At 44.2% G+C, this 12,407-nt stretch overlaps 1 protein-coding gene across 2 annotated transcripts in view; it reads right to left on the reverse strand.

Annotated features, from left to right (window-relative positions):
- Positions 1-12,407, reverse strand: part of roraa (RAR-related orphan receptor A, paralog a) — a 188,078-nt gene that overhangs the window by 8,382 nt on the left and 167,289 nt on the right. For both annotated transcript variants that reach the window (XM_063479642.1, XM_063479643.1), the window contains 6 exons: positions 6,592-6,677; positions 4,774-4,915; positions 2,521-2,916; positions 1,758-1,879; positions 1,520-1,652; positions 434-541 (listed from right to left, as the gene is read on the reverse strand). In XM_063479642.1, the coding sequence (XP_063335712.1) occupies positions 434-541; positions 1,520-1,652; positions 1,758-1,879; positions 2,521-2,916; positions 4,774-4,915; positions 6,592-6,677 (987 nt within the window). The remainder of the gene's footprint in view (positions 1-433; positions 542-1,519; positions 1,653-1,757; positions 1,880-2,520; positions 2,917-4,773; positions 4,916-6,591; positions 6,678-12,407) is intronic.

The raw sequence follows: 12,407 nt of genomic DNA on the forward strand, positions 1-12,407 counted from the left end.
TCTGACACAAATTCTATTTGCTTTCGCCTGAGATGTTTTATGTCAGGCTATCAATGATAGTTTTGATAGCACTCTCCCTAAAGACACTCCGTCTGGCTTTATTTATTCCACAGTTACAGGAGCCATATGCAGCAGAGCCTCACTAACATCTCTGTTCTACCATAAATAACCGCTGAAAAGACAGCAATGCCAGGTGAGGAAGGGATGAGTGCTCAGTGTTTGCTTCGAGGCGTTCAGCATTGTGCAGAACATAACAGCAGACTCTAATTTTGGCTGTTACAACAAAGAAAGGAGTAATACACTGTAAAAAAAAAAAAAAAAACCTACGGTAAACACACTCGCACAAACACAGCAGCACAAAAATACACACATGCACAGTCATTCAAATGCATGAGTGCACACACACACACGTGCCTAAACCCACTTCACTTACCTAATGACTTGAACACATCAGGTCCAGCATATTTTCCATCAAAATAGACTGTGTTGTTTTGCGAGTCAAAGGCACGGCACATTCTGACAAACACAACTTCCAAAGAGCCTGTGGAGACAGACAGGAATAAGATGCTGAATCTGAGCTTTGTTATTTCTTTTTTTTTATCCCAACAGTTACACATCAGTCAGGCATGCAAAACACATGATTTAGCTTTGTGCTAATCTTCTACAATATGACTAACACAACCACTTTGAAATAAAGAAGCCTGCTGTCAGAGTGAAGAAAAAAAAATGCCTCTGCAGATGAAAACATCATCGACAGAAGGCTATTCTTCCATAATGACATGCCTGATAAAAAATTGTACTCCATTCATTGGTGACAGTGCTTATTCATTCAACCTTTATTTAGATAGATAGGTGTTTATTGTGTTGTATAATTTGCACCACTCTGTGGGAGTGGATAAGAGGATCAAGAAAATGTAACTGAAGCCATTATTGCCTCCGAGGGAGATGCTACTGTTTTAAAATGTCATGTCTGACAAGGGATCTCGCTCTGTATTTCGTTATTCGTATGGGCTGTGCTAATGTAAAGAAACACCCAGGGAAGGACCCGGGAGAGCTGTTTGTTTGCTGGATGTGAGGTATATGTGTGTCTGTATTTGTCTATAAATATAGGTGACTGTGTGCAAAGAGCCGTAGCAGGGTTATATATACACAATTCTGTGAGTGCATCCTCTTAAGAGAAGTTTAAACAGACATCGCTGGTGCTTGAGAAAAGGAGAGTGAAATGGCGGCAGGCATGATAGGTATTAGCTGAGCTCGGGAACACATGACTTATCTAATGCTGTGTCTGCCTTTGTTATGTATGTAATGAACGGAGGCAAACGGGGAGAGACAGAGACGGTGAGTGAAAGCAGGCGGGGTGGGGTCTCCTCTCTGTGACACTGTCTGTGCGTGTGAAGAAGAGGGCTTTGTGCAGTCAGGTCAGCTACGCCCTTGTGACAATGCCAGAGGAGAGGGGTGGAGGGGCTGGTAGTGGTGGGTGAGTTTGACGGCAACAGGCCATGTTGACAAGCTGTCATACCTGCTTTCAGCAGCACTATCTGATCGTTCTGACACAGCTCCATGAAGCCGTCGATGCGCTTGGCAAACTCCACCACATACTGAATGGCCTCTGTTATTTTGATAGCGCACAGCTGCCACATGACTTCCCGGGGCTAAGAACAGATAGGACAGAGAATGGGTTATCTACTTTAAAACAATGATTCTGATTACTGTAACTGCTGTGGAGACCCAGAAAGGCACAGCGGTGGTAAACATACCTTGTTCTGGTAGCTCTCCACCTCCTCTTGCAGGAAAGCCTGCCAGGTCATCTGCTGCAGCTCCTCTCTCAGATACTGACATGTCTCCATGTGTGACTTAGAAATGTTCTGGGCCAGGTGTTCTGAAACACAAGCACAGTCACAAACCCGGAAGATCACAGTTGAGATTCGAATGTTTCTCACAAGGCTATGTGAAAGTGAAGACCTCACTGATGAAATATGCCACAGGAAAAGAAGATTTATTTACTGAGCCTTCATGAAGGAGGAGAGGCGGATACGCGTGGGCTTTTTTTGACTGGGAAAAGGCTTGTTGACATTTCCTTTTACTGCCTGCAGGAAGCTCATAGCTTAAGGTTGAGGGAAAGCCAATCTAGTTATGACACAAATGCATGGAAAGGAGGAGGGGTGCCACGTTACTCACTGAAACAAAGGTCACATTTTCTCTGAGAGAAATATTGAGTATAAGAATTTAAATGGTTTTGAAAACACATCTGTTAAAAGGAGTTCCTAGGCACAGGGGAGCCTAAAAAAATGATTTCCCCAGACGCCTGCCCTGCTGGATCCTGATTGGCCCTAATTAATGGAAACTAATTACAAAAAAGAGGCTCTTTTAATGAGTGTTGGAGATGAGTCTCCAACCTCCTGCTATTTTAAGCAACCTTTGTGTCGTTTGCCCCACGGTTGAGTTGTTCCCCCCCTCTCCTTCATTTTGCTGTCTCCTTTTGCCTTTTGCCTCTCCCTCTCTCTCGCTGCTGCTCCTTACCTAGTTCAGCCATGGACACGGTGGGGGAGGTTTCTCCATTGGTGAAGGAGCAGTAGGGGAAGAAGCCAGAGCCTGGGGCAAAGTCGCAGATGGGCTCCGGCTTGATGCCGTTGATGTCCAGGCCTGACTGGTCAGGAGATGGCTGAATGTCCAGGTAGAAGCTGCTGACAGCCGAGTCTGGTTTGCTGCCATCAGGAGTATGACCATCCATGTAGCCGCTGAGGTCATCATGAAGCTCCGTGAGGCCATTGGCAGAGAGGCCGTAGCTAGGTGTGAGTGGCTCCGCCTCCCCAGGCTGTTGTTGGTGGTCACGTTGCTGCTGCTGCAGCCGGTGCTTCTGGACCTCAGCGTATAGGCTGTCTCGCTGCTTCTTTGACATCCGACCAAACTTCACTGCTGTAATTAGGAGGACAAGACAAGTGTGAGACTAACAAAACACTCAGAATTGGTTGCACTTTCTATGAAGGATATTTGCATCAAGTAAAATAAATGTACTAAATTTAATTTACTTATTGTACTCACAGTCAAGTGATTGTGAACCACTACTAGTTTTACTAGTGGGTTGGGCGTACATAGATTATCACTGTTTTTTTTTTTATCAAAGCACTCTCCCCCAAATGCCTTACATTAAAGTAACCAATTAAATAATGAAATAAATAAATATAATGTTAGTTATTTACCAGTTTTGATCTGATTTGTACTGTTTTGATTTGCTGTAATTTACAGTCAAGCCCCTCTCCTCTCCTCTCCTGTGCTCTCAGTTTCACCATATGCTTGCTGTGTCAGGCAAAAGCTTGCCTACACTCAAGCTGAAGAAAACTTAAAAGATTTTAAATTATATGGCATTCTCTTTTGCCTCATCTTTAAGTATACTGACACTAGGAAATACAGTGGAATTGCACAGACTGAGTTTTCTCACACGTTTGGGAATTTTTTGGGAAGAAATTACAAGTCTTAGGCAATTTAATTACCCTTCATCTATAAACTGTGCTTTACTATCAGAAAGCAGCACACCATATATTTTAGCCACGGGTTATTCCCATTAATTTACAACGTATTTTTATCTAGGGGGATCAGCATTAATTATATTGATTTAGAGATTATTATGAAGAGCTTCACAAATGCAGAGGTAAAGGTGGAAAGGAACCAGAAAAGCTTATCAGACAATCAAACAGCCCAAGTGTCTGCCTCCCACCTTAAGGTTTCCAGACTAAACACTGGTGCTGTGAATGAGACTTCTTGGCCGGTGTTCTGGGGGCCTGGCAATAAGTCAGCCGGTCACAGTGTGTGTATGTGTGAGTGTATGCACAGTGGAAAGTGAGTGGAACAGCAGAGGAGAGTTCGGGCAGATGGGCTCTGGTGTGTTCAGTGAAGGTAAGAGTCACCTTCTACTGTCCAGAGTGTGTGTTTATACATGAGTGTGTCTTCATACGTGCATGTAATAATGTATACTGGATAGCTGTGCACACGGTGCTAATGCACTACTGTGTTAATTTAATATGTGTGCATGTGTGTCTATGAAGTTGTACCAGTCTCTTCGCTTGTACTCCGTTCAAGTTTTCACTTGTCTGTGCACATCCCTCTGTGCCTTTTACAGAAAAATGGCATGGCTCTGCTCTGTTCTGATAGAATCTCTTAAGCCCAGTCTAGTTTGGACCAGCCTGGCACAGCAGGAGCCCCTCTGCACACACCCCCACCTGTGTGATCCCATTACTGCATCTCAGCTGCAGCAGGACTAATGACAACCTCTAACAACCTCGTATTTCATCAAACCTAGTTTCTATCACAGCAACAAATTAGGCCCACAGACATAGCGCTCACCTACTACTGGCAGAGAATGAACACAGACTGACAGCTTAACATGTTCTCGTGCCAAGAATTCCTTTGGAAATGTCTGTTGTACCCCTTTGAGAATAACGACATTATCTCATCTCATTCCTACAGATTTTCTTTGTCTCTCCAGCGAGATTCAAATACACAGCTGCTAAAAGATATAGACTGACTTGATAATGTAAATTAGAGCTGCTTCTCAGTAAGTTTGATATTTTCACTGCTACAAGGAAGCTCTTTTTGCTCCCTTTACGGGGAGGTCAGTGTCCAACAGCTTCCCTGAAGCATCGATCCAAAGGCAGTTTAGCAGAGCACACCTTTGCCCACACAGGAGCCTGAACCGGGGCTCTTCACATCTCACCACTCACCATGCCACCCTGCTAAATCCACCCACTTGCTTCTCCTCTTCCATAGAGGACTTACCATCTCGTGACATGCCCACTGCCAGGCACTTCTGCAGCCGGCAGTGCTGGCAGCGGTTGCGGCTTGTGCGGTCGATCAAGCAGTTCTTCTGACGGGGACAGGAGTAAGCTGCATTGCTCTGCTGACTCCTCCTGAAAAAGCCCTGCATTAAACAGAGGACGGGCAAAGAAACAGCTCGGGTTACTGGAAAAACTTGTGTGAGTGAAGTCATGTTTTCATCTCGAAGGATCAATTCATGCCCCATGTCAACAGCACGTCCGTAGCTCAGGTTGTAGAGAGGTTTGTCTGCTAATCATATGGGTTCAATCGCTAACGTCCTCGACATGCTGAAGCTTCCTCGCAAAAGTCACTGAACTCCAAGTTGCTTCAGATGTGTGCATGTGAATAACAAACACTGTAAAATGCTTTATAGAACCAGTAAGGTTAAAAGGTGCTCTGTAAAAAGTGAACTGTTTACCACTGTGCTTAACATATTACTCATTGACAGTGACTGTTTCCAAGTGGTGTGTGTGTTTTTTTTTTAAATTATTAATATGAAATTGATACATAACAATACTACCGTGATTATATTTTCTACTGTAGTATCTTAGGAGTGCTACGTTTCAACAGTGAGTACAGCATGAGGGTGTTGTGTTTGGGTAGGAATGATAACAGTGCATGGTATTTTCTACAGTGGGGTTATTAGTGTTGATTAACGCAGCACTGGCATGCGCGGTGTTAAAGGATTGTGAATGCACACCGACCGGATTCCTCATCCTTTGACTTAATGAATTGATTCCAGCACATCATTAACATGCCCCACTCTACTGCTCCATACACATATGTCTTAATTAGCTGCTCATTGGCTGTTTAATTACAAGAAAACAGCTGACAGCTGCCAAGTTGCTTTATAATAGAAGCCATTATGGAAACCGACTAAAACTGCCAGTGACAAGCAGCACTCTTTAATAATGCTATGATTTATGGTCCAAACTTTTGTACTCGCACATATCATTAAAGGCCTCTCTGCCTGGACTAATTAGCAGTCATTAAAGATAGATTTCAGCAGTTTATTCTTTAGTGTTTTGTCCCTGCAAGCTCCTATGTGAGGGAGAAGAGTGCAGGGAAGGAAACTCTCTCTGTCCCTCTCTTGTCTGCCTCTCTCTCCTTCACACACACACACACACACACACACACACACACACACACACACACACACACACACACACACACACACACACACACACGTGCACATATATAACCAGGAGCAAACAGCAAAGGTGCAGGCTGGCTGAGGAATGCTAATGATGTGCCTGGTGACAAGCATGGGGACAAGAATACACTCTAAGCACAAAATTCCTCTCACTGTGAATGGTTGGTGCATTTGAAACAGTACAAAAGGTGGCTTCAATAGAAGCAACACACTGTAGCAAACAGCCAACAATCTGCTATAATTCAAAGCACTGTGCTTTTGATCATTTTATTTCAAGAAGAGCAGGCTGCAGCAAAAGCAAAAACAGCAAAAGACACGTCCCTGGGAGGGAAAGGCAAAGCAAGGCAGAGGAATGACTTTGTCCTACTAATTGTGGTTTTCTGTGATGTCCTCTGCGGTGCTTGACCACTTTAATGATCACACTCCGCGTGTCTTTGCTTTGCAGTCCCTCTCCAAATCGTCGCAAAACTTCAGCAACATTTTCAAGTGTATTTTTTCCTCGCAAGCAACTTTCGGCACTTCCCCGGCGTTCCCAGTCTTTCCTCTTTGAGCTCTTCTGTCCCTTTGCGTGCACGCAGGCACACTACCTCCCTTGGCACAAACGGGTTCGGTCTCTTGATGCTTACCTTACAGCCTTCACATGTTATCACGCCGTAATGGATGCCTGATGATTTGTCTCCACAGATCTTGCAGGGAATTATTTCGATTTGAGCTGCGGAGAAGAAAAGGAAACGAAAGAAGAAGAAAAAAATAAATAAAAACGTTGCTGTCACAAGTCACCGTACAACACCCTCACCATGGATCCATGTCGGTACATGAAAGAGCACTGTGCTTCTAAAAACATCTCATCCGATGGCTTTTGAATCTTCACTTCCACAGAGTATTAGCTGAATATTTACCGATTTGTAATGTGTGTGTCTGTGTGTGTGTGTGTGTGTCTGTGTGTAAGCAAGGAGGCCATTTTAACTCCTCACAAGCAGCAATGTAAACAGAGTGTCATTTTGGATCCTAAACACAACCTCTAGAAGAAAAGTTACCCATAATCCTTAATGTACTACAGGAGCACTAATATTGGCCTTGTATTACGACAATGACTCATTTAGCCACACGAGGAGATGTTTTCCTCGCTGGAAAACTTGACTTCATGAAGCCTCGTATATATTTCAGAACCATAAAAAACCCAGGAGTAAATCCACCGTGGCCACAAAGAATCATAACATGCCCGCTGTGCTGGAGGGAGCAGTGGCAGCGACTGCATGTGCACCTCTGTATACGCTACAGAAAAAGAGTTCAGTTGCGGTTTGGCTGTGGTGTTGTGCTGTTGACAGGCCTGTGATTCACCCGCCTTAAGAGGACAAAAGCAACGAGGGGACAGGCCTCATCCATCGTTGGCCTTCTCCTCAGGAGCCGACCACAGGGCAACACAGCAGAACAGACAGAACACACAGACATCAGAGACACAGAACTCCCAGCTCGTCCCACTGCTTTCAGCTTTATCACTGCAGCCACTGATGCTACCATCCCTCTCCACCTCCACCCCCACCCCACTCCAGAGATCTCTATCTCAAAGCCCTCCTCCACATCTCTAGCATCTCAGTCCCGCCATCCCAACAGTGCACTACAGCGCCAGACAAACGCCACTATCTGATCTAAATCGAGGAAAGATCACCGCAGGATATTTTCTCACAATCTAATGGTTTTTGGGATTTTTTTTTTTTAAACTAACCAACCTGGAGCCAGCCAATCACGGTGCAATGAGTTGTTGCAGCACAAGTCTATACCAATTAGCGGAGGAATATTATGATTTGTCTTGCAGGGATGAAATAAAAATTATAATATTTTAAAATATAGTGGCACGTTCACAGTGTCAAAGTGTTACATCAGCCTCACCCCTCTAACAAGGCCTAACTGTCTACTACAATGCCTCAGGTCTCTTCTAAAGACAAGGAGCTTTAAATATCCCCTTCAACACCTTAACAACCAGCCTCTTTAAACTAGTTTGATCACATCAAAAGTACTTTTGTGGGGTTCAATCCAGAGATCCCTGCCCATTTTAATCAGCTGCCTAGAAGCCTATAATGTGTCATGTGGATAATGTCCTTGTCCCGGAGGCATGCCCGGGAGAGGCCCTTAACACACAGACTCTAATCCACTAACCCGGGAGCCACACTCTATTCATTCAGGAATCTGTCTGTTCTCCTCGCACTGCTGGAGTCAACAAGACCAGCCATGTTTACTTGGAATTAGCCTACATTTTAGCAAAATGAACAAAAGGGAGTGGTGGAACATGCACAATTAATTCTCCTCCAGACAACACCTCCTGTGATTTGCGATTCTCACATACAATAGAGGGCACTGCACCTCATCGGCCCGGATTAGAGTAAAATCCAGGCAGGAGGCAGGCTTTGACAACCTAACTGAGAGGGTTAATTCATAATTAATCTTCTCCTTACTGTGCACAGTTACTTGTTATTTCATTTAGGTCTATCTCTGTATGAGTGCACTCTATTGTTTGTTTTTGTGTTCTCCCCGCATGAGCATTAGCAGTGCAGTGTGTTTCGACTCCTTTAGCATTTTCAGCCTCATTACTTACATAATTTGTTCTGACATGCACTCACAACAACTGAAGCGTGCTGTAATTATGACTAGCTGCGGTTATGACGAACTAAAGGTTGTAGCGGCAGGCCCCAGCCATTGGGTGGCAGTGCAGGGCTGTAGCTATGGTTGTCTTGCCAAGTTAAGCCAAGCTTCCACCCACCCTATCCAGCCCACAGGCTTTTGGCTCTGAGCTCCAGCCTCTGATAGCTTCAGGCTTAGGCTGCTGCTAGCTTCCCCCACCCCCACAGCATAGCTGTGAGATGCCTTCATCTCTCCTGAAGAAGCGGAGCTGGCTGGGCGCTCACTCAGGCCTGACAGAGGCTGTGCCACATCAGGTGAAAGCAGTGGGAGTATAGACACAGGGGTGCCAGGCTAGGCAGGGCATACATTCACACAAGCATGCCTCACATAGCCCTATCTGCAGCATGAAGGCCCTGAGTGCACACAGTCCCACCAGCTAACACTCTTCTCCCTCCACCGCTGCACAAGCCCCTAGATGTTCAGTGCACTCAACAGTAAAAAGGGTTTGTCTCTGGACCAGCTGAGACAGGCTCCATAGCTTCTTGTAGGAGAAAAGACATCACTTCGAACATATAGTTATTTCCACACTAGGCTGAGCTGCTTTCATAAAGAAAGGGGTCAAGGAGAAGAAATGAGCAATGGCACAATGGAGATCAAATACACCATGAAGTCACCTAAATCATCAGTCAATATTTGCCCCTTTGAGTGACTGGTCATGAGGCCCCTAAGCCACACTTCAGACAACTGAGGATGATTTGAACTGAATTCACAGAGGGGACCCAATCAAACAGAAAGGCCTACACTTATAAGCACTCCCAATCTGGCAGTCAATATCTATTGACATGAGCTGCGGTGTTAACTGCCTCTTGGTGTGAAACAGGCAGCTGCTGGCTCGCTTGAGCTTGACCAGTGCAGTGCCACTGATCCCATTCACCGCGCCTGCCTGCCTGCCTGCCTGCCTGCCTGCCACTTCCCTGTCAGCCAGCCCTGCCTGCTCTGTTTACGACATCAAAGCCAGGCACAGTTAGACAGGCAGTCATGCTAAAGTCCATCCCAGCAGCCTGCTGCTCCTCACAGCACTGTGAGATGGCCTCTGCACGCAGGACACTTCAGAGACACCTGCTGAGATGCCAAGATTACGTCTGAATCACACCACAGCACAATCTTATCACAGATAAGACCATAAGGGTCGTACAGCGTCTCAGGACTGTATACAGCATTTGCAGCGAGGTGCGGGTGGGCTTGGGTGATAGGCATGGCAAAGAGAGCAGACAGTGAAACAGAATGTTAAAGCTTGTTCTTTGTCTGTCTGTGTCTGAGCAGTTCAAGGACACTGATTCACAACACTGGCAGGCCTTTTGAGAGGATGACGTGTCACTCAGAGCACATGTACAATGGGGCAGTGAGGCCTCCGTATGCTCACCCAGTGCCCTTCACTGTCTTCTTCACAGCCCTGAGATCATCAGCCCCTTTAATAAAACTTCAGCAAACATTAACAAGGACCAGGAAACGATCATTCAACTCTGACCGCTCATAACAATTTACAAAGTCCACGCTAACAGTTTACCGAGGCTGCTTACTCGCTGCCTAACCACTGAGTAAGCAGCTATTAGCAGACAAAACATTCGCCTGCGTGATGCAAATTTAAATCAAAGATGTAAGGAATAATGCACAAGATTCTATCAAGGTGAAGAATAAAATGACTGCTGATGAAAAGAACAAGTAAGTGTGCACTGAGAGGATCTGCTCATGGTATCAGATAGGGCTGTGCGATATGACCAAAATCTCATATCCCGATATAAGACATTTATCGTCCTGACAACGATACAAATCACAAAAATGTAACATTTTCTGTAAATTCTGTGTCCCAGCGTGAAGTGTTTCACGCTGGGCATTGTGTACCTGGAGTTGAGTGTTTTAACCGATGCAAACTATACATTTTTAGACATAGGTTGTAACAGTGTTTTTTTGTGAGTATTTATTACACGGCGTTTTGTGGGGAAAAGCCTGTTCTAACGTTTGAGTCTGAGGTTTATTTTTTAGCACCTGACGACTCTTTTTTGCTTCTCATCCGTAAACTCTCTGCATACTCATTCACATGATTCAGTTTATTTTGAAAAGTCTCAACAGGATCTTGAGCTTTATTGTGAAAGGTTTACGTGGAAAACAAACAAGCGGACAGCGGAGCCACGCGATGGTTTTACCGTCATTGTTGCTAACGACAACACGTAAAAACAGGCGCTTGTCCGTCCGTAGTGTGCTTATATTAAATATAAGAAAGAGAGAACTTTAAGAAATTAATATAGCCACTATAGTGACGATCAAAACGATGAAAAAATATTGCTGTAAACAGTTTATTTTGCGACACCACGAAACAAACAATAGACGTTTTTATATCGTCATCCGATATATATCGTTATATCGAACAGCCCTAGTATCAGATATAGACTGTATTCTTGTCAGATGTAAACAAACCATTAATTCAGATAATTCCTTGTTTTTTTTTCCCCATATTATTCACTGTAGCATGCAGATAAAAAAAAAAAAACATAGAGCAACTGAAAATCCTACAGGCTTGTGCCAACATGCAAAATCACTACTAGTCAAAATCTCCTGGCTGTTCCCACTGAACCCTTGGACTACTGACATAACGTTGACGGATTAAGATTATCCCTTACATTACAGACCCATGCCCAGGCCACCATCATAATGCTGAGAGCTTAACCCATTACTCGATTGGACCATTAAATCATTTTCCCATAGCCTTCATGTGATAGATGTGTAGAATAAATTAGATTTGAAACCAAAGCTTCTACGCTGCTCCATACGGGAATAAATTTTTTTTGTTTTGTTTTTTGGGGGGCTCATTTACAATGTACACCACTCTGGGGAAAAAACCCAACAAAAAAAACAAACAAACATTGGCTTCTCTATGTGTGACAGCCGTGTTGTGCTGACAGCTGTCAATGACAGAGTGACGCAAGCCAGCGGGCTCATGTCAGAGATTATGTAAGGAACTGGACAGGGCACAGCATTATGAGCAGATTAGCAAATTCTCTCCCACACATAACAAACTGTGCTAATATATTATCTTTCTAAAATATTTAGCAACAAAACAAAACAAAAACTTATGGGGATATCGGCTCCCAAGACAGTTATACAAAGCACATTTTCTTACAGAGCCTTCAAACGCGGTCAACACGCAAACACCAGAGGCACTGAACTGTCTGGCAAATGCGCACTAAGCAATGTTCCTCCATCATTATGCGTCTATTTATTTTCCTTACATGAACTTCCCATTTGGAAATGGAGATCAGCTGTCGGTTGATAAACAGAGTCTTCTCTGAACAGATTCCCGTAACAGTCAGATCGAGCTGTAGAGAGACGACAGCCTAACAAGAGATGGAATCAGAATTCTGCCTCTTTTTATCTGCCAGGGCTCGGCTGTCATGTGAAGTCACACAACACAATACTTTTTTATTCCCATTTATGCAGCAGAAGAAAGGTTATTTGAATGTCAGCGGCAAAGGACAGTCATGGCACGGAACACAGGCAGAATAGTATAAATGTGTTATTTGTTTAGGGATCGGAGGCAGTTGGCATATTACCATAGTGCTGTTCTAATGGCATTTACTAGTCGGCAGCACACACACACATACACAAAAACAACCCACAAACCTGCAGACCTAAACTCTATATCATCACTGTGAAACAGCTTCTATTCAACCTATAAATATACACAAGTCATCAAAAATATTTGGACCAAAGGGATTAGCGTGAGGAAGGACATAATTGACACATTTTGATATCTTTATGCTGAGTT

This window comes from Pelmatolapia mariae, linkage group LG7, assembly GCF_036321145.2.
Source record: "Pelmatolapia mariae isolate MD_Pm_ZW linkage group LG7, Pm_UMD_F_2, whole genome shotgun sequence".
Classification (NCBI taxonomy): Eukaryota; Metazoa; Chordata; class Actinopteri; order Cichliformes; family Cichlidae; genus Pelmatolapia; species Pelmatolapia mariae.